We start from the raw sequence: 22477 nt of genomic DNA, 5'->3' as shown, positions 1-22477 counted from the left end.
AGTTAGTAATAAGGTTATGGTTCCTTCAAATGACTTCCTAAGTCATGCAAGAATTCATTTCCTTTTTTTTTTTTTTTTTTTTTTAGACAATGCCTGCTGTTGTGGGCTAATTTTTTCCCTTTATTCAACTTCAAAAAAAATTAGAATAGAGTACTTTATTCTTTGAAGTATCTTTGAATAAGGGTGGACACCTAAAATCTGGTATTGTAGCAATGGTCAAAGGGAGGATAATGAACAGACCTTTCTGTGTACTAAATCAAGAGCATTTCTAAGGGAAAAAAGACAACTTTTAATCCTATACAAATAAGTAGAATACTTGAAAATGGATAGGGTCTGGAGCCTTAGCCCACAGGAAACTCAGCGTAGTATACCTCATTTAGCTGATTCATGTGAGAATCAGAAACTATGGCAAAAATACTTCATGTTCTTATGGCCGTATATCACTCCAAAATAAAGTTGGAAATCTGAGAATGTGCCTAGATAATTCATGCAGTTAGATTTTAAAAGGTTTTTTTGATTTGTTTGTAAAATGTTTCTGTTTTCCACTTTTTTGTGTGTATCATCAGACCATAACTGTGGCATACAGTTGGCACTAAGGAAGATGCAGGCGAGCTGCAACAAAGCTGTGATAAAAAGACATAACTGACCTAAACACTCTTCTAACCTGGGAAAAAGTCCAGCTCATCATCTGCAGTATGCAATTTGCTGAAATGGGGTGAGACCAAAATAAACAGATACTTTTTGCTGTTTCTTGATCATGCCTGCTTTTCTAGAATTCATAGAAGTCCAGACAATGGAAAGAAGGGTCTTTCCTCAGGTACCTCTGAGTGATCAGAACCAATCCCTCTAGGAGCTCAACTGCTTGGTCTTTATCTCCTTCTATGTCTTCTCTTCTAAGAGGCTCCAGATCATTTTTCAAAGGCCACCTCCAGCTCTATCATTCTGTGAAGCATCTGGGACCACTTGGAGGCGGTAGAGCCTGTGACACTTTTTAGTATGTATCATACTCTACTTGTAATGTGACTTAATTTGTCATGGGAGTGTGAGATCTTGCCAACGCTTGGAAGCCCTTTGATGGCAGAGGCCATTTCTTATAGTTCCTCTTGCTCATGTCAACTGTACAATAGGATATATGTAAAAGCTCAATGTTGTATGTCAAGTTGACTTTCCTTACTACCTTGACAGGTGCACACACACACACACACACACACTACACAAAACTAGTCTTTTTTAAAAATTAGGAGTTTCTTCTGGAGCTAACTCTCCCACCTGTCATGGGACAGTTTCAACTGCTGGGTCTGCTGCTCGTGGGCGTTGATCAGGAGCTTTTTGAGCAGCTCGCACTGCTGGCTGAGGTGCAGGTCCCGGATCTCCTGCTCCTCCGCACTGTGGGTGTTGATCATGTCTGACCACTCTTTTGTGTGCTGCGCCACGATCTCCTTGACCTGCGTGGGGAAAGGGGGTGGTGCCACCTGGAATTCTCACAGGTCAGGTAGGAACTGAAAGCACAATATTAGCCATGCATTTCAGATCCCTCCCACCAATTTACTTGGTCAATCAGTAGACACCCATATAACCTGCAAAAATATGTACTAATCAGTGGGAATCAAGAAGTCATTGCTTATTAAAATAGAGTAATCACTTTGGCTCTAAATACTTAATCATGACCCGTTATTTCAACTGCCTAACTCGCCCACACTCTGGTTTGTCTGGGCTTTGGGCTCCTTTGCCAATTCTATCAGAATTCTCTTCATCACCTCATAATTTTCCAGTTTCACTTCCACAAGGCCACAGATCTGAATAGAGAGCTGTGTGCTCTCTTATTCCTGGATCATGACTTATTGTGTCATTTTAACAGACGCTGGGGTAGAAAGTCGTCCCCTGCAAAGAGTATCCATGCTCTTCACACTGTGGTTTTACAGCTCATCAATAGCTAGAGTCTCTTTCTCCACCTCCTTGAATCTGGTTGACCTGTGACTTGCTTTAGCCACAAGACAGTAGCAAATGTGATGCAAGCAGAAGCTTGGAAAGTACTTATCCTTTTCTATGCCTGGAACCCTGAGGCTAACCTGTGGTAAAGCCTGTGCTAGTCTGCTGGAGGATGAGAGGTCATGTAGGAAAAAACAACCAGTAGTCAGCTACCCACCAGAGAGCTGAGTGAGGCCATCAATCCCAGCTGACTTTTGACACACACATAAGCCCAGCCAAAATCAGTAGAACTGTCCAGTGGAGTATAGTCCAAATTCTAACCTACTGAACTGTGAGCTAATACATGGTAGTTGTCTCACACCACTAAATTTCGGCATGGTGTTTCATGCAGCAAAAGCAAATTGATACAGTGGCCAACGTTTCTGCTTTCCTATTTATGCAAAGCATTTAAAAATCATGGCATGTTGCATAGTTGTTAATTCTCAAATATTCCAGCTAAGAAGAGAGAAAGAGAGAGTGGGGAACAACTCTCAAAGATACACAGCTTACTGTCTCTACAGACTGCATGGCAGAGTGGACACAAAATACACAGCACCAAAGAGAACTTCGGCTTAGATGCCTGGCTGGCCCAGGTGTGTGGCAGGGTCGCTGGCTGGATGACAGAGCTGCATGTAGACATACGGAGGCTGGCTGGTTTGACCAAAAGCTATAGTTGGAAACTTTCTTTCACAGTTTCTTTTCTTTCATAATTATTATAATTATTTATGTTCTTGATGGCAACTTGGTGCTCAGTTCTCCAAAATGTCCATAATCTTAATTAATGTCCCCTAAACTATTTCTTGTGTCTTTGGGGGAATCCAAGTAATTAGCTCATCTCCTAGAATCTCAGCTCTGGATTTTTTCCCATCCCAAACTTCCACAGCAAAGTTAGGACGGAATAAGTATCAAAGAGCTACTGAACCCTCAAGGTGGGTGGTTTTCTGTCCTATGAGCAATGTTACTTCTATAGGGAATCATATTCTGTATTTTATACACTATTTCCTTTTAGTCCATTTATTGTTTCCCTTGATGCCTCTGAGGCAGACAACATAGATATTGTGAGCATATGTTTACAAATTAAGGAAAAGGTATTCCATGAAATGGCTCTTCTCCAAGCCAGTGAGCCCAGACCAGCCCCAGGCTACTGTTATTTCTGATTTAAACTGGGTGCAGCTTCTAAAAAATTACAGAGTATCTTCTGTAGTTGCTGCTGTAAAAATAGGCATTTTCTTACCTTAGATTTGTGATCTGATGTCAGCGTCTGAATTTTAATTTCTGTTTCTTTCTTCATTTCGAGACAATTACTTCCCCTGAAAATGGAAAACCACAAATGCATGCCAGGCATTAGATATCTTTCCTCTCCCAGGAACCTTTGCTCCAAAGCCTCCCAATGAAGACAATTTGTTCATCAAACATGAGACGCCATGGCTCACTGGGCAACCTCGGTTCTTCCAGTAATAGATGCACACCTTACAAAATATCTGTATCGTGATTACTCAATTCAACCACTACACAAAGAGACATTTCAGACCTAACAATTATTTCATTGTTAAAGGTTTGTTGTCAGAGTTTCCATTTTGGTTCCTGCTTTTCTTCAAGCTATTTTTTATTTATTCAATAATACACTATTTAGGATGAGAACTGAAAAATAGGACCTCAGCCTTGAAGCGAGTTTTCAATTCTTCCACTTTGGTTGTAAAGCCAGATTTTTGTCTTTGACACATGCCAGCAAGGGAGAAAAATAGCATTTCTTGGCAGTGCAGGGTAATTTTTGCTTCTTACTCTATTGTGAGTAGGAAATATATACTAGGCAATTGCCCAGCAACTATTACTGCTTATTTCAGTGATTAATTTTTCCTTTTGGAATATCCATATCATTGCTGAAACCAGAATAGGCCCTGAGCTTCTGTCTTCAGCGTATATGCTCTGATTTATTATGGCCTAAGTCAGAGTGCTTCATCATATTATTAATAGAGAGTGTCTCTGAGAGGCACATTCTAAACATCCAACTTATCAATTCTCCATGGCTGGCACTGAGTGTGTTTCCCTCCTACTCTGTTATTCAGTGAACTTGCAGCATCACAGAAACATTCCCCTAGCTTAATTCTATCAATAGATAAAATCTTTCAAGGTAAATGCAGTGATAGGTTTTATTCAACAGTTTCATCTGTTGGCATAAGCTAAGGATTCTTGTAATATTAAACATCAAAATTGCATTTTTTTTCCTTGAGTGTATCAACCTTATTATTTATTACCTGGCAATGCAAAATTATTTCTGGAATTTTTCCAACTGTAATTTGTCCTTCCTTCTCCCCCTCGACCCCCATTCACCTTAAAGGTACCATGAAAGACAGAGTTATTATTTCATTAACCAACAGCCTGCAGAACTTGAATAAAGCTCCTCTTTTCCACTTCAGTCACTCCCTTCAGCTGAGTGAGTCGCTTATTTTCCAGGAATCATTGTTAATGATGAAAACACAGTTAAGACTAAGTTCTTCCTTGGCCTAAACAGGCAGTTGAACTGTGGGAAAAGACAAAACATAAAAAGGCAAAAAGCCTCCAGAAGGACATAAACAGCATTTACCCCTTCTTCTTCATTGCCTTCTCTAGGATTTTCTCATGAGTTGACTTCTCCTTGTCATACTGCGCCACAATTTTGTCAACTTGTGTGCAATGTAGCTTCTGCATGGTACTGTGCTCCTGAACAAGAAGAATTTGTAATGACAAGTTAGACTTGTAGTGTAGCTGATAAACTTTATCCCATGTTGGGCTGGCATAATTTTCACCAGCTCTTTCAGAGTCCTGGTTTGAAAATCAAGGAGTAACTGAGTCTGGGAGCTGGAAAGACTTCCAATCTCCCACCCAACCCAAGAGTTTCTTGTATTCCCATAAGGTCTCTCCAACAAGGGGGTTTCCAGCCTCAGTCTATTGAACATGCCCACCTCAAAAGGCAGCCCTGCCACTGCTGAGCAACACCAATCATCCCAAAGTTCTTTCTTCTGCACATAGATGTCTCCATAGAACTTCCACCCATCCATCTTTGTTCTGCTGAGTCATCTAATTAGTCCACTGCCCCTTCCACAACCTAGTCCCAAAAACCCAAGTTCAGCTGCCATATTTATTCTCTTTTACATGTTAAATATAACTATTCATTATGTGGAATGGCTTCTAAACACCGGGCACATTTTGGAAGGTCTTGAATACCATCATTACACAATGAGAACCTCCACTGTGGTTGTCAACATCAACTCATTTTGAATCCCCATCAATTGATATTTTTGCCAGCTTCCTAATCTAGATGCACTCACAAGGATGACAGAATGTTCAGGAACCCTGGTCTTCAGCTTTACAGATAGTTAAAATATTTCTCCATCTGCTTCCTTCAATCACTGAAAATGGGGCTGCAATGCTTTGAAAATAAGTATTTCTTTATAAACATTATTTTTCCTGATAATTTGGCCACAGCCAGGGACTTAACTGAAATCAGATTTCTTTAGCTGCTCAGCCCCTAATCATAGAGGAAAACAGTTCAATCAGTAATATCCACTCTAAGATGATGCTTAATGTTATACCCTAGTCTTACTCTTGAGAAACTTAGAGAAATGAGATGATACTAAAGTCTGGAATGGATAGACTTTGTTCAGGTTATATAACTACCCTCATGGTCATGTTTCCTTTTGCTTATTTTTTTAAGTGAGTAACAAAAGTGAGTGACTTATTTTTTAAAAATTAATTTTCTTCCTAAGGTAGGCTCACCTTTAACCTAATTCATGAATATCTTAAAAGATTTCATAAAATATAAATGGGGGAGGGATTTTGAAATTTCCCAAGATTTTCCTAATTTCCCAGTGCTGTTAGCAGGTTAACACAGGACTTGATCTACAGTTCATTTATATATAAATTCTTCAGAAACACATCTGTGCACATGGTCTCAGCATTCCTGTCCAGTGAATAAATGCCTCTGGGAGAAGGCATGGAGGAAGGTGGTGCTAGGCAGGAAGGTTCTCGGAATAGGACCTGATAACAGGGACAATGAGTGCTCCAAGGTGATGTTACCTTGCTCTGGATTTGGGGTTAGGGAATTATATGTAACAATGTCCTGCTTATTTGTGATAACCTGGAACACCTCATAAATCCAGTCCTGTTACCAATATCTGTGCCCTTTTTTGTTATAAACTAGGGGTTCTTCATTGGGTTAAGGACGTGGACAGTCTCAGGTCTTAGGACAAGCTACTTACCCTCTCAGTCTGTCCATCTTTATAATTGGGAGAGTGATACCTTCTTCAATCTTTATAATTGGGAGATTGTTGCCTACTTCATAGGGTTGTTAGGATTAAATACAAGAGAAATCATATTTCAAATGCCTATTATACCTTATTTAAAATACAATGACATACAAACCTACTTATATTATTCAGTACTCATGAAAACATGCAGGGAGTAACTTGGGAGAAGGGAGAACAGCCTGAGAAGTTAAATCAATAAACTTTTCCTCCAAGCTTAACCTACTGCCGCAGGAATGGATTGACACATTGATGTATCCTTATTTAAATGGATTTAGCTACTCTTGCATTGTTATGGGGGAAAAAACCCACTAAATCACCCTACTACTAGCCTTCCTTCTAAGATTTAGTAATCATCATGCCTGTCTGGCACACGTATTAATTTTCCTGGACAAATAAGGGGCTCTACGCAAGTCTAGAATAAAACATTTCAGAGGTGCCACATTCCTATGTCTTTTGCAAATATCATTGAAAGGAGGGTGGAGAAGATTGTTTCTTTAAATATTCTAGTGCAGCACAAGAAAAAGAAAAAAAAAAAGAGGCTCTGAGGATTGGAAGTAAGCTGACATAGACTATTGCTTAAGGAAGTATTCTGGTGAACCTTAATTAACCCAATTAGATATGAGGAATGAGGGTGATTGTACCATAAAGGCATAAAGTTCACGATGGCTTCAAGTATATAAGATATGTTCTACAAGGGCAGGGAAAACCTCTTTTTTTCACCACTACATGGCCCAATGCTTGGTACAAAGTAGATTCAATAAATATTTGTTGCATGAATTAAAAAAAATTAGCATGGGAAAACAGTAAGAGGACTTGGATTCCGGTCCCAGCTCATCTTAGTGGCCTTGTGCAACATACATAAATCTTTCCAGGCTTCAATTTCTTTATTAGAAAACTGAACAGGACCTTGTTTGCCCAACCTAATTCATGGTTATGAGCTGCAAGTTACCTAATGTATATAGAATTTAAAAAATTAGAAGCATATTGAATTAAAATGATTACAATGAATACACATATCAAGAAAGTTCACCTTGAAAAATTATCTCTTGTGTTTCTCTCTGTGCTCAAAACTATTCCTGCGTGGTAGGTAGCAGGTATTGAAGTTTTGGGATAATCTGGTTCCCAGACACCACTTCCCCTTTCACAAAGGAATGGGGACCTAATTACTGATCCTCACGTGATGGGCGTGGCAGTGTGCTCAAGCCTCAGCTTCCTGTTGTACAAACCAGAGGAGCCAGGAAATGATCTCTAAGCCTATTTATACTAAAAAAAAAAAAAAAAAATCTATCATTGATTTTATTCTTTTGGTCCTTAACTGAGTCATGAGACCCTATGGAAGAGGTAAGTCCTTTTTCATTCTTTCAGGTCAAGAGAACCAAAATTAAATATATTGACTTAAAAGTCTATCTTAATTGGGACATTTTGGGGAAATAAATGTATGGCTTTTAGCAGGATTTGTATATGTTTCTATCAAAGTTAAGAGTACCTGCTGTATATATGTATATATATAATTGATTCACTTTGCTGTACACCTGAAGCTAACACAACATTGTAAATCAACTATACTCCAATAAAAAAAGAGAACTGTCCACCACCATCAACTGCTAAAGGAAAAAAAATCAATAGTAACCTCAAAAACTACAGTATATCTATTTGCTCGTGGAAAAAAAAAAAAAGTTAAGAGTAAATTCAGCTTCTTCTGGGAAAAACTTCTGCTGCAATTCATTCTTGTGGCTGATGTGACTCTGGGCATAAATTCTCACCCCACAGATGATGCTGAAACATCTGAGTAAATCGCGTTTGCTCAGCATGCACCTCTGAGATTACCAGTAAGCTGCCTTTGTGGGTGGTTGCTATGTCTCTGCCCATTTCTACTTCATGACAGAGTTGTAGGTCTGTTACTGACTTCTTACCACGAATTACATTTGATGAGTTTAACAGTAGTCTTGGTGTTTGTTATCAGCAAAACTGCTTGCATAGCAAAAAGCATATTTTCCATTAGCAGCTTTACTGAAATGCCAAATTTTAGTCAGATTCTCAGGCATTTTATTTGACTCATCTAGCAGTGATGCTGCAAACTGGTGGTCCAAGGGATGCATCCAGTTTTTGTTATTTTTTTTTTTTTTTGCCTACACGGTGTTTCAGAAAAAGACTGAATTATTGGCCAATATTAAAAGAAGAGGAAATTCATGTAAGATTTCAGGTTCTGTGATTCTGCTTTAGAGAATGAAGCTGGCCCACAGACTCTCAAGGCACCAATGGTGGGAACTGAGTCTGACTTGCCCTTTGGACAAGAATGAGTGCTCCCTGTTTTCTACATGGGGCCAACTTCCTTCATTTACTTCTTTTACCTCATTTGAGTTGGAATTCTTCTGCTGATGTGTTATCGGGGATATTTACTTAACTTTGGGTTTAAATTTTTTGCTCTAAGGATTGGACCACATCTGATAATTGAAAAGCATGCTTGTCTCTTAATGAAAGCAACCCTAGCTCTGGACCCAGATGAGCCCTGTGCTAGTGTGGGATCACAGTTGCTTAGTTCTGCTCTTTCTGTGTCTCATCTAATGGACACTTGAAAAATAGTCCACTAGTTTCCATTTCAAATTGAGAAAGTGAGAGACAAGTAGCAGTTTGACTGTCAACCGCATTCAGAGGATCAAAAGCAATTGACCATTGCCATTTTCTGAAAACTAGCCATGTTAGCTAGCATCTCGATCCCATTTGGGGCTCAAATGGTCATTACCTATCTTTTCTTCCCACTGTCCTAACAGCAAATCTCACAACTATTTCTTTAGGTCTCTTTCATATATGGTAGATCCTCATTGTCACAACACTATTCCTTCGCCATCCTGCAGCTAACCTTTAAGTTTGGAAATAAGCTCTCTTATGGACCATACATTTCTTAAGCCACTAGGTTAAGTAAACCACATTTTCTGCTTCCCTTTCTGAGAAGTGGCATGATTTACTCAGGCTGGTATGTAATAGCTGAGAGTGCCCTAAAGTCACTGATCATGGACTAAGTACTGGTCTCTGCTCTTGGCTACCATGTGCCATGGTTGACCCATGGGTGCTGTGATTGGAAGGTACAGCATAGGCCACCTTCCCTCCTCTGTAGGTTATTTTATAACCCAAAGCTTTGAGGTAGCAAACCTTAGCCCCATCTTAGGTAGCACCATAACTGTTAGAAAGGGTTATATAAATGTTGTTTCACAGAAAGGCTGGGGTAGTTAATCCTTACTATTGCTTGACAACAGGGCAAAACCCATTTTTCAGGGAGGCCTGCTCTGCATCTTGCAGGCCTTTAGTGGGGTTTTCACTGAGGGACAGTAAAGAGTGCTAAATAATATTCGTAAAGAAACAGTTTTCAAAATTTAGTGTGCATAGGAGAGGAGCTTATTTAAAATGTATTTCCTAGACTTCTCCTTGGAGATGATAACAAAGTCTCCAGTGGGCACAAGAGTATGCAGTTTTATGAAGCCTCCAGTTCTTGGCCCAAGGATCATGTGTTGAAAAAGAAATCCTAAAGGATGCCAAGATATCTGTGCCCTGCAGACTCATGACTGCTCTTAAAAACCTTTTACTAAGACCATCAAGATGTGTGGAAATAAAAACTAATGTGGGAAAACTCAGAGGCAGCCCAATATAGTGATGAAGAGCTTGAGTTCTGGAGTCAGATAGAATTTGGTCCAAAGCTTAGCTCCACCATTTAAAAGCTGGGTGATTTATTCAAGCTGTGTTTCTTTGAAGTGTAAATTATCTCATCTGGCAAATGGTTGGTAGACTGTTTGCAAAAAGGGCCACAATGGTTTCTCTTTCTGTATCCAATCCCCTCTGCAATCTGACTTTGTGGTTCCTCCTGCCAAGAAATAGTGTCATCATCCCTTGAACCTGGGACAGCCTCGTGACCTGCTGTAGCCAAGAGAAGGAGGTGGAAGTGATGCTGTGCCAGTTCTGAGCTTGGTCTCTTGGGACCCCTACCATGTGAACAAGCCTGGACTACTGCTGAAGATGAGAGACCACAGAAAGCAGAGGACTTCCAAAGTCTGCCAGCCCCCCACATCTGCCCACCACCTGACAAACTGGTAGTGACAGCAGATGTACAAGTGAACCCAGATGAGACCAGGAACATCATCCAGCTGAGCTACAAAATTGTGGGCTAAATAAACAGTGGCTGGTTTTAGTCACTACATTTGGGGATAGTTTGTTACTCAGCAAAAGCTAACTGCTACAAGTTAATATAATTATAATACTCCTTTACATAATTGTTATAAGAATACCAAATAATAAATGCTTATGTATATATTAGCTAGTTTTACCTTTTGAAAAGTATTGACAGATAGAAAAACAAGTGTTAGGATAAATAAGATCAAATGGGATCAGGCACTAAGTGGGTCCAGTGGTAATAGATTCACCACATCCTCTCACCTCCTTCACCAGTGTTTCTGTTTTTCAGTTTTAAAGACAAGTGCATTAGTTGAGTAGACCTCAGTATATATTGGGCAAGTAAATATTCCAATATATGCTTAATCTTAAAAGTTGGCTCAGATGAGACAGTGGAAAGAATTAGGGAAGTACTATAGACTGAAAAATTACAGAAACTTTATAGAGAGAAAGGTCTAACTGTTTGAAAATAATTATTTGCAAAGCCTTTGGACAGTTCAAATAGATGAAAAGCACTTTAATTATAACCAGCATAATGAGTTATATTGCTCTAGGCACTTCTCTGAATTTCATTTTATTCATGTCTAAAATGTGGATAGTACCATTTGGGTTTCAGGGATATTGTGAGAATTTAAGAATGTATATACAATGTGTAACACAAAAGTGGCACTAAATAAATGTCAGCCTTATTAGTAGTAGTAGTTCTATATAAAAAGATTATGGAATTAAGAGTTTGTAAATTATACTGCCAAAGCAGGCTGAATAGAAAAGTGGGCCCCCTGTGTATTTAATGTGGGAGAAGGAATTCATCATAAGCTTATAATCATACATTTGTGACTTGAACTTCTGAAGTACATGAGGATATGGAAAACAAGCCATGAAATGTATTTGCCTGCTAAGAAATGCTTTCAAAAAGCATCTGAAAAGCAACAGGCAAGCACTGTATATTTTACTGTGCAATTTGGCTCTGTTACTTGACCGAAGGCATTTTGAAGGCTTCCTCCAAAAAATGTACACTAAAGCTGTTACGAAAGTCCACACAAATTTAGATGGTAGGATTCAGAGAGATTTAAAATCTCCTTTTAAGTTTTGGTTCTATTAGAATGTGGGGCTCCAAGAAGCTTGAAGTTGTTTCTGCAAATGAAGGCAACTTGGATTCTAGTCAGCCATATAGGATTTATTTGTTACTAAATATTAATATTTCCTCACCAATAAGCATGAAGAAAATGGAAGGAATAAAGGTCAGTGGCATCATAGGTGGAGGGGAAGAGTTATCAAAGCTACCTCTAAATTCTCTCATGGAAAAATAATTTTTCACTTGCTATTGACTGAATATTTGTATCCCTCCCCACTCTGAATTCATACATGGAAGCCCTAATCCCCAGTGTGTTTGAAGGGGGTGCCTTTGGGAGGTGGTGAGGTCATGAGGGTGGAGCTTTCATGAATGGGATTAGTGCCCTTATAAGAAGATACAGGAGAGAAATAAAAGTTCTCCACACCATGTAAGGAGCAGTAAGAAGGAGGCTGTCTGTAAACCAGGAAGGGGGCCCTCATCAGACACTGAATCTGGTGCACCCTGACCTTGGACTTCCAGCCTCCAGTACTATGAGAAAGAAATTGTTGTTTAAGCCACCTGGTCTATGGTAATCTGTCATAGCAGCCCAAACTGACTAAGACACCATCTTTGCCACTTTTCCGATTAAGCAGATAGGCCTGTTAATAGAACTGAGACAGTCTGAACTCGAAGGTTTAGATAGGGAACCAACAGACAATTCTGATTAGTGTTATATAGGTCAAGTTCTAAAGAACCAAGGAGCAACCTTCCTCAGCAGCTGTCCAGGTAACTAGTATATTGACACTGTCCAAACTAGATGGAGATTTACATATTGTCCCATGTGCTGTCACTGCCTTTGATGCAACGGGGGAACTTGTTTACTTACTGAAGCATCCAATATCCTTCACAGAATAATGCAATAAGAGTATGGGTTCCAGACTCAAGACAATTTGGGTTCAAATATTGGCTCTGCTACCCTCTAATGCTGGGGCATTAGTTACATGGCTTCACCTCCCTGATCTTAACTTCCACATGTGCACAATGGGGACTTAGAATTTATCTTATAGGGTAGAGAGTATAATATGAGGTAATAAATATAAAGTGCTGAGCACAGCATCTGGAAAATACTTCACATACAAAACTCCTAGATGGTATATTATTCTTATTATTATCAGACATGGTATATTTCCTGGTCATGCCTCAAGGAAATATTAAATGAGACTCAGGCCAAAATGTTTAAATTTCCAATCAGTCCAAAGGCCATTGAGATGCCTACCTCAATAACAGAGATCCAACTTAAACAGAAGGAAAATCTGGTGGATGACGCCTTGACATATGGCTACCAATGCCATTCCTAATAACCAAAGTCATTGAAAGTGAATTTGAATTTCCTTTTCTCTCCCTTTTCTGTTCCCTTTCCATATTCCAGCTTGTTGCCAATGACCAAGAAAATGGAAATCCTTACTTGAGCTCTGTCTCCATACTTATAAACATCTGTGGTGAGTTTCCCACGTGGGCAATGAAAGGAATTCCATTGAATAGAATTGCAATTCGAGCAGTCTTTGAAGTGACCTCTATATCAGCAAGTCCATGAAGCCAATAATACAGGGACTATTACTAGGCCAAGATTAGGCCAAATTTCTCAAAGGAGCACAAACCATTAAAGAGATGACAGAGTTCCAGGCTGCACTCTTTGCATCTTCGTATTTGAAGTGACTCAGAGGTTCATCACTCAAGTCCAGCTCTGCAGGCTGTGCCTTGGTTTGAGGCTGGGGTCAGGGTATAAAGAAGTGGGATGGCAACATGAGCTTAAAAGAATTCAGAAGTCCTTTCAAGTTAAGAAATTAAAATTTCTCTTGCTCTCCTTACCCGTAATGGAAGAGGATATATTTACCCTTCCAGCAGCAGCAGCTGTTGTGATACATCTTAGGAAGGAAAAAGATATCACGTTTGTCTCTTTTCCCTGTGAGGGGAGACTTGAAAGCAGGATGGTGTCTGGGTGCTGTGAAGTTTTTCAACCTACATGAGAATTCCTGCTATTCTCTTAAATTTGTAGCTAACTTAGAATTTCTCATGATCACTGTTCAAAGACCTCTTCTTATGGGTAAGTAGGAACAACAACTATATTCCATAAGTAGGCCAGCAAGCAGAGTTTACATAATGGGGGAAAGGTGAGACAAGATCTTTCTCTAGGTGGCTTGGGTGAGAAGTTTGGAGCTGGCCAGCATCTCCCCTGACACACCGTGTATGGCAAACTATTTGCCAGTGACTAAGGGAATTTCGATACCCAGAGACTAAGACTATGTGCTGGTTTTCAATAGTCAGATGACAGCCCACTCGTTTAGATAAAGTCAAATTATGAAACAATTTTGAAATGGGTGAAGCTTTGTTATGCTTTTGAAATAAATGTTAGAAACACAGATCACAAATCAGTGACAACCAATCCCAAATGGATTCTATTTTTAAATTTCATTTCTAACCAGTTAAAATGAAGGTCCTTCTGCCCAGTTGGCTGGTATCAGTTTCTAAGTAGTGTTTTTGGCTGTGAGGTTTCATCAGAGAGCTAAAAGGAAAAAAACACACAAACAAGCAAACAAAACTACACACACATATTGCTTGCCTACACAAAACACTGTACCTTTGCATGTTTCTTCTTTAAAGAATTGAGCTCCTTCTGTTGTTTCTTTAAGTGCTTCAAGTAAGCCTGTGGGGGGAGGGGATAAAGAAAAACAGGATCCCAAATAAGTTTGTGTAGTACTACCACAATGATTACAGTTGGTGAGAAACAAAAATAAGTCAGTTTCACCAACAGGCAGAACACAAGAGTGCTGGCAAAATGATGTAGTAATTTTACCTTCATCTGCTTTAAATCTTCTATCCTCACTTGAGGGATCAGTTCAATACCTGAAATAAAAAGTCACTGTGTATATTAAAAATGAGAGAATAAGTGATCATATCAAATTCACAGTTTTGAAATCGCATCTAAAGATGCTGACGCAGCTTTCCATGTAATGTTATGGATATAAACATCTTAGTTTCCTATTACAGAGCAATTAATTAGACACTTACCCAAAACGTTTATTGTCTTAGGTCAGGTTCCCTACTATCAGAGCCTGAAAAGGGGATTTGTGTACACACGATTTATCAAGGGAAGGCTCTCAGGAGAAACCCCTTAGAGGGTGGGAGAGAAGCAGGATAGGGCAGAGGAAGAAGCTTGAGTGTCTTTCTAGCTGAAATCCAGCCTCGGTCTGATCCTACAGGAAATTCTTTAGCATAAATGGCCCTCTGGTGTTGTTCTATCTTGAGGTAAGGAGACTGGGCTTTTGTAACCCCATATCACTCAGGTAAGGGTGTCAGAGGTTTTACAGAACCTTCCTTTTCGAGGCAAGAGAACTCCCATGGTCTGAGGGCAACTCTAGGGAGAAAAGTGCAGCTGTGATTTGCAGTCAGGCAGTATTCCTAGACACCGAGTGTTGCAGCACCAACCCCATAGAGGAGATCAGACCAGGCACAGCAGAATCTATTACAATTACCTTTATCTTTGTATTTGAAGGCTCATCCTATCAGTCCACTAACTACCAGCTCTATTCCCAGCTTAACCATCATCAAAGAACAAAACATTTTTTCAGCCCCTTTCTTTAATTGAATTTAATTTTAGCATTTAAGTGATATGCTACTGAGCCCAAGAACGCCTTTAACAGACAGAAAATAATGAAAATAATGAAATCAAACCATCTTAGAACAGGATACTGTCATGAGGACCTAGAGTAATGTACTAAGTCATCCTGTTACTGGAGTGATGCTAAGCCAGGTGTTGTCATGGCAACCACATTTATAGGCGAATCCCAAAACATGTTCTGTTTGACTGCAGATTTTCATCTTAGGCAAACAAGACGAATGTGCACTCTGTACTATAATTGATTTCCATTAGAATTCCAAAGGCTAGGTATGAAATATTCAAGAAAGATAGGTGTCAAGTTCTAGGCTCTTGTTTTTCAGCTGTACTCATTTTAAGAAGATGTGCACATCCAGTGTGAGCGTGGTAAGGACAGAAAAAAGGAGAGTCATGGCGGAGAGAAATCAGTCTTCTGATTTATAACATTTTGTGATAGGGATGTCAAGGGATCATGGGGCTACTCTCTAATCTCTTAGATCTGACATCACAAGCTAATTCCCTGCTTTACTGCAGGGCAGAGGAGTCTATCCTGGCATCACTAAGAGCTCCCTATCTTTGGGTCTCTTTTCTCTCTTCTATAAAATGAACACACAGAATTGGGGGGCATGCAAGGTCCTCTGGAGATCTAACAAATACTAAGAGTTTGACCTAGTCTGATGAGACTCTTTTTTGGTGTTTGTTCAATGAAATCTTGATTAACAGGACCCTGTGAAAACATAAACATTTTGCCTTTTTTGGAGAAAGACACATTGAAAAAATGTTAGTTCCTATGAATGATTTAGTTAGTTAGGAAAAAAACACACTCTACAGAACAGGAACTGGTACATGCCTGGTTCCATCTATATGTCCAAAGCAGCTTGTCTAATAGGACTTCCAACAAGAGTGGATATATTCCATCTGTGAGCTGTCCAGTGGATGGCCACGAGTTACATGTGGCTCTTGAGCACCTGAAATGTGGCCAGTGTACCTGAGGAACTCAAGTTTTGATTTTTAAGCCTAAATAGCCACATGTGGCCAGTGGTTTCTATATTGGATAGTGTAGGTCTCCAGGCTTCTGGTGTGAGAGTAGGGGTGAATTTGTACATTTTGGGCCCCAAAGATTTTGACTAGTTGAAGGTTCCGTATATAAATTTTTTGTTTCTATCAATGCAGCTCATTAAAAATGACTTGTTTTCTCTCAAACCGTAATTTGGAGATCAACTAGTTGAGTTTCCTTAATTCTTTATCCTTAAAATTAAAGAGAAAATCAAGCAGCATTGGTGCAGTTATTGCTATTTGGCTGTGTGTCTAAGAGAAATCATGTAGAACTTCAGGACTCCTCTCCTTTACAGATGTTCACAGCAAATTCTGTCGGGTTCCACCCTGATGGCTTCCTTTCCACCCTGAAAATTCTCTTCTTGGCTCAGACAGGACACCTCTCTTCCCTCTTTATGCAGCAGGATCGTTTCCTTTCTCTTGATTCAGCTCTTCCTCAGAGCCTGTTTCACTATATGCCTCTCTCTTGCATTTTCCTTCTCTTTCTCTTCACTGGTTCCTACCAACATGCTACTGTTCTCCACAACAACCATTTTATATCTTAAATCATCAATTTTTCTAACCTGGTTTCCATTCTCATCACCCAGGCATCCCTGATTACACGGTAATTATGCAGTCTTAACTTCTCTGGACTGTTTATATTACCTTCCAAAACTCATTCTTCTTATAATATAGATCTCTCTCTCTCTGTTTTTCTTTGTTTTCATTCCTGCTATCTTTCTAAGCATTCTCACATTCGCTCTATCTCTCTCTTTCTCTCCCTTCTCCCTCTTCTTTACCTACCACAGCTCTGCTGTTGCACGTTTCCACCCAGATGTACCACCAACAGCTTGAACTTGATGATGTCCAGGACCAGAATCATCTTACTCAAAGCTTTTCTTCCTCTTGAGTTCTCTACTTCGCTCAATGGCACCATCTCTCTCTGTGACCTGACCCTGAAGTTGCTGAGTTACCTCCTAAGTCCCATATCCAAGCCACCAACTGATTTCCATCCTTCCTTTCCCTCTGAGTACTTCCAGCCTAATTCAGGCCCTCCTCGCCATTAGTATGGCTCATTCGTTCATCAGCCATTTACTTCCTAAGAGAAGAGACTTTAGATCTTTACTAGGCATCATTCCAGGGACACATTGAATGACAGAGGGGTGGTCTTGTCGGCAATAACCACTTTCTCTGGTTGTTATCACGTCATATAAATATAATGTGAATAAATATATAATATAAATATAAGGTGATAAGTGTTATAGTAGAGGCACAAATACCCTAATTCTTCACTTGCCCTTAGCATCTATTCCTTCCTTTTAAAGAATATTTCTGCCAAGACTGTTTTAATCTTCTTTAAAAAATCCTCTAATGTCATTTCCCATTCTCAGGTGGTCCCAGATCCTTTCCAGACCAGGACTGGCCCTGCCCCCTTTCCTACCCCTGGCTGCTTCCTATGTGGTCTCCTCCTGGGCTCCTCCACCTTCTCTTCCTGTTCACATCAGACCTTCGTTTCAAGGCCCAGCTCAGTTAGGAGGTCATCCTTAAGTCTCCTCTGAGCGCCAGCTGGAAGGGGCCCTCTCCTTCTTGTTTCTGAGAGGTCAGCGCTCGTGAACACTGCCTGGCCGAGGGGTGGTAACCTGTCCCATCTTACCCCCCGGGCCATGTGAGGTCCCCGAAGGTGCGAAGGCATTTCTCGTAGAACCGAGTACTGCCACTTAGAGAAGGCTCCCAAGTCTCTTGAACAAAAGGTCAAAATGAAAGTGTGTAGACCCTCTTCCTCAGGGCGTCTGCCGAGGGGACGAGGGAAAGGGAGAGCTTTCTTCCAGTGGCTCCTTCCTGTGTAACCTCATTTGGAACCAGGAGTGAAACAGTTCAAAACACAAACATGGTCCCTTCTAGAACTAGGATCACTTCTATCCTCTGAAAGCTAGTCACACTGCTTTTGCAGGCCACTTAACTCACTATAATTACTAATGTCTTTATGTGCTGGTAGGCACGACACAAGAACTTTAACTAAACAAAAACTCTCCCATTTTCCACTCTCTATCTCTATCTGGGTGAGTGATGTTAAGAACGACCAGTGCTGGACAGAATGCCCAAATCCTGTATCATTACCTTGTTCCGTGTTCTTTCCAGGGAGAAACAGACATAAGTTGCAAAGTACAACTGGGGCTACTTTTGTGCCATCTCATTCTCTAATTTGTTTCACAAAGCTCAGTGCACACTTAGTTTCCTGCTAAATTACAATGCTGCTTTGGTTAAGGAAAGTCTGTCATTTCTTACCTTTAACTGCAGCACTGTATGTATTTAAGTACAGAGACAACTTGATCTTCTTACACCAAAGATGCTGAATTCATATATAAATGGGAGATATATATACTGAGTAGAAAACCATTAGGAAAAGCAGAAATTCTTCTTAAAGAAGAGCGAATTTAGTAAATGATTCAGGTCAAGGAGAATATTTAAAATATTTAATTATCATATGGGATGGGGACCATCTAATCAGAATGGAGGCCTGGACAATAAGAATGGAAGTTCCCTTTATATCAGTACAATTGCTCCCCCTACACACCAGCACACAGGACACATAATTCTTTGCAATGCCACCTCTAATGATCTTTCGTTTCATTCATAGGTAACCACACAGAACTGGCCTTCAGATGCCCGTCTGATAATTTTACAAATAAATAGTCACGGATGCTAAATATCTACAGATGGGGGGAAATTATCAATAAAGGAATCCAGGAATGTCAGAACAATCATGATTCTGTTGGTTCATAAGCTCACTGCCCATCCCTATGGTAGTATCTGGAGGAGAGAGGGGATGAGTTCGCTAAGTTCACTCTGTGAATGTTTTTTCCATAAAGGACACCGAATGTAAGCATTTCTAGGTCTATGAATATTGTACGCAGTATGACTACAGTGCAGGGGATCTAGCAGATGAAACACTGACTTCCTGTTAACCACTCAGGGAAATTAAGCTGTTTGTTCAACCCACAAGAAAACCTGCTGCTCTTGAGATTTATGGAACCATAAAAATTGGCAAAATTAACAATTCTAAATACCTGCATCAAAGATTCTAAAATTGCCAGAAGAGACAAGGAGCCCAGACAACTCTCCTTTACCTTTCTTGGCCTCCAGGCCAGCTCCTAGGGCGGCCGTGGTGGTGGGCCTGAGCTCTGAGCTGCTCTGAGGGGTCACACTTGCTTTCGCCGTGTTGGCTTTCCCTTTCTTGTCATTCTTCGACGTGTCACTGGGTACGTCGGCAATGTCACTCTGGAACAGAAATGTTTATACTGACCCAAATGAATGCCACCTTGAGATCAAATGTCTTGCACATTCTTCCTTTTACTGAATCCAGTCTGTACCATCAACTTCTCCCCTTCTGCATCCTAGCCTCTACTCCTTAAATAAATCTTTGCTTGGCTGGAGTAAACACATGGTTTCCTCAGGCTTGAGCCAAATGATGAAGCCAAGGAAAGCAGATGTAGCTCCTTTACAAGCAGGGTATACCTTCTTTTTGTCCAGCTACTGGAGAGATTTCCGTTTCCATTCTAAACTGAGGAGTAATGGGAGCTTTAAAAACAAAGAAGCAAACACCACAACTGTGCACTGAAATTGAAGGTTGGATGCAAGACTAGTAAAAAATAAATGATAGTAAATGCCAATTTCATTAATACACTGAATAAGGGTAGCTGGTATTTCAGTGTCTCACAAAAGCATCCTATATTCTAAATGTTCCTAAAAGCATCATGAATGTTTTCCATTTCATTTCTAATGGGGCCAGGATCCCCGGATGTGAGTGAAGCCACAGTGAGGAAGTGGGCCACATTTTATTAAATATGCTACGCCCTCATAGACTTTTGAAACTCTTTTGTTGAATTGATAAGTTCAGTTTCAAAAACCACTTCTGAACTTGTTCTATTAATTTATTACTTTGTCTTGCTCTTGTAATCATTGTTAGACAACCAAACTTCCCCAACTCGGCTGTCTTTAATTGACCATTGTTACTTACGGTTTCAATGCCCATAGCTCTCATTTGGTCTGCTCTCTTTTCCGTAATGGAAAGAAATTTCTTTGGATCTGATAAAGCATCCACAATATCTGGGGGAAAAAAAAAATATCACTGAGCTGTGAATTCTCTGTTTTACTGAAAACATCTATGAAAATTCAGCTAACAAACTGTTTATAATCTCCGACCCCTGTGATGCCTTCTGTTAAGTACCTTCTCCTAGGACATAAGACAAGGTTAGAAAAGCACAGCTAGTTGCTGAAAATCAGAAATAAGAAAAGGCTAGAATAAAAGGCCAGATGATTTTCTCTTAGTTTCCCTTTATTTTTTTTTTCCCAAATAAAGAAGATGGGGAGGCAGGTCAAGCTAAGCGAATTGCCTTGGGGTCTCTTTACTTGTGTGACTTTTAACAAGTTGATCAATATTTCCAGCCTCAGTTTCTTCATAGAAAATTAGAACTGATACCACCCACCCTGCAGAGGCACTATGAGCATTCAATGAAAAAGTACCTGGAGCACAGTAGACGCCACTAGCACTAGCCTTATTTTTAGATACAGAAGGAAAACGCATATTTAAAGCCAATTTTGGTACCATGTAGATAAAGTGGGTGCAAATTACAGCTGAGAAAACACTGGAGAAATATTTCAAGATTTCATCTTTTAGGGAATTCCTTGGCAGTCCAGTGGTTAGGACTTGGTGGTGGCCCAGGTTCAATCCCTGGTCAGGGAACTAAGATCCCATGAGCCTCCCGGTGTGGCCAAAAAAAAAAAAAAGAAAATCGTCTTTTACATAACATCAATTGAAGAGTTCCAAGTACTTTCAAATGGAATTTCATACAATTTTGTATAATTTATCAAAATTACAGAAGGAATCATTATTCTCATACCCTTAAAGCAGTACATAATTTACAACTTTTAAACGTTGTATGTTTTTAAGTTTACCCCTAGCAGAATCACCTTCCTAAATACATTCATATGATTTTTAAATTTTTTCTTAATTTTTTTCTCTTTTATAATAGAAAATAATATATGCACATGATAAACATTCAAATGTATAAAATGAAAAGTAAACATCTCCTCTTCTGCCCATCCCAGACAAAATTCAACACCCATTTATGATAAAAACTCTCCAGAAAGTGGGCATAGAGGGAACCTACCTCAACATAATAAAGGCCATATACGACAAACCCACAGCAAACATCATTCTCAATGGTGAAAAACTGAAAGCATTTCCTCTAAGATCAGGAACAAGACAAGGATGTCCACTCTCACCACTATTATTCAACATAGTTTTGGAAGTCCTAGCCATGGCAATCAGGGAAGAAAAAGAAATAAAAGGAATACAAATTGGAAAAGAAGTAAAACTGTCACTGTTTGCAAATGACATGATACTATACACAGAGAATCCTAAAGATGCCACCAGAAAACTACTAGAGCTTATCAATGAATTTGGTAAAGTTGCAGGATACAAAATTAATGCACAGAAATCTCTTGCATTCCTATACACTAATGATGAAAAATCTGAAAGAGAAATTAAGGAAACACTCACATTTACCACTGCAACAAAAAGAATAAAATACCTAGGAATAAACCTACCTAGGGAGACAAAAGACCTGTATGCAGAAAAGTATAAGACACTGATGAAAGAAATTAAAGATGATACAAACAGATGGAGAGAAACACCATGTTTTTGGATTGGAAGAATCAATATTGTGAAAATGACTATACTACCCAAAGCAATCTATAGATTCAATGCAATCCCTATCAAATTACCAATGGCAGTTTTTACAGACTAGAACAAAAAATCTTAAAATTTGTATGGAGATACAAAAGACTCCGCATAGCCAAAGCAGTCTTGAGGGAAAAAAACGGAGCTGGAGGAATCAGACTCCCTGACTTCAGACTATACTACAAAGCTATAGTAATCAAGACAATATGGTACTGGCACAAAAACAGAAATATGGATCAATGGAAAAGGATGGAAAGCCCAGAGATAAACCCACGCACCTATGGTCAACTAATCTATGACAAAGGAGGCAAGGATATACAATGGAGAAAAGACAGTCTCTTCAATAAGTGGTACTGGGAAAACTGGACAGCTACATGTAGAAGAATGAAATTAGAACACTCCCTAAAACCATACACAAAAATAAACTCAAAATGGATTTGAGACCTAAATGTAAGACCCGACACTATAAAACTCTTAGAGGAAAACATAGGAAGAACACTCTTTGACATAAATCACAGCAAGGTCTTTTTTGATCTACCTCCTATAGTATGGAAATAAAAACAAAAAGAAACAAA

At 39.5% G+C, this 22477-nt stretch overlaps 1 protein-coding gene across 1 annotated transcript in view; it reads right to left on the bottom strand.

Moving 5' to 3' along the window:
- PLCB4 (phospholipase C beta 4) overlaps positions 1-22477 on the bottom strand; it is a 415887-nt gene that overhangs the window by 13949 nt on the left and 379461 nt on the right. The window contains 7 exon segments of the mRNA XM_036826365.1: positions 1270-1445; positions 3203-3278; positions 4553-4668; positions 14108-14173; positions 14324-14373; positions 19288-19438; positions 20178-20266. Of these exon segments, the coding sequence (XP_036682260.1) occupies positions 1270-1445; positions 3203-3278; positions 4553-4668; positions 14108-14173; positions 14324-14373; positions 19288-19438; positions 20178-20266 (724 nt within the window).

This window comes from Balaenoptera musculus, chromosome 15 (assembly GCF_009873245.2).
Source record: "Balaenoptera musculus isolate JJ_BM4_2016_0621 chromosome 15, mBalMus1.pri.v3, whole genome shotgun sequence".
NCBI lineage: Eukaryota > Metazoa > Chordata > Mammalia > Artiodactyla > Balaenopteridae > Balaenoptera > Balaenoptera musculus.
The sequence above is the reverse complement of the archived record's forward strand: the minus strand, read 5'-3'. Positions and strand labels throughout refer to the sequence as shown.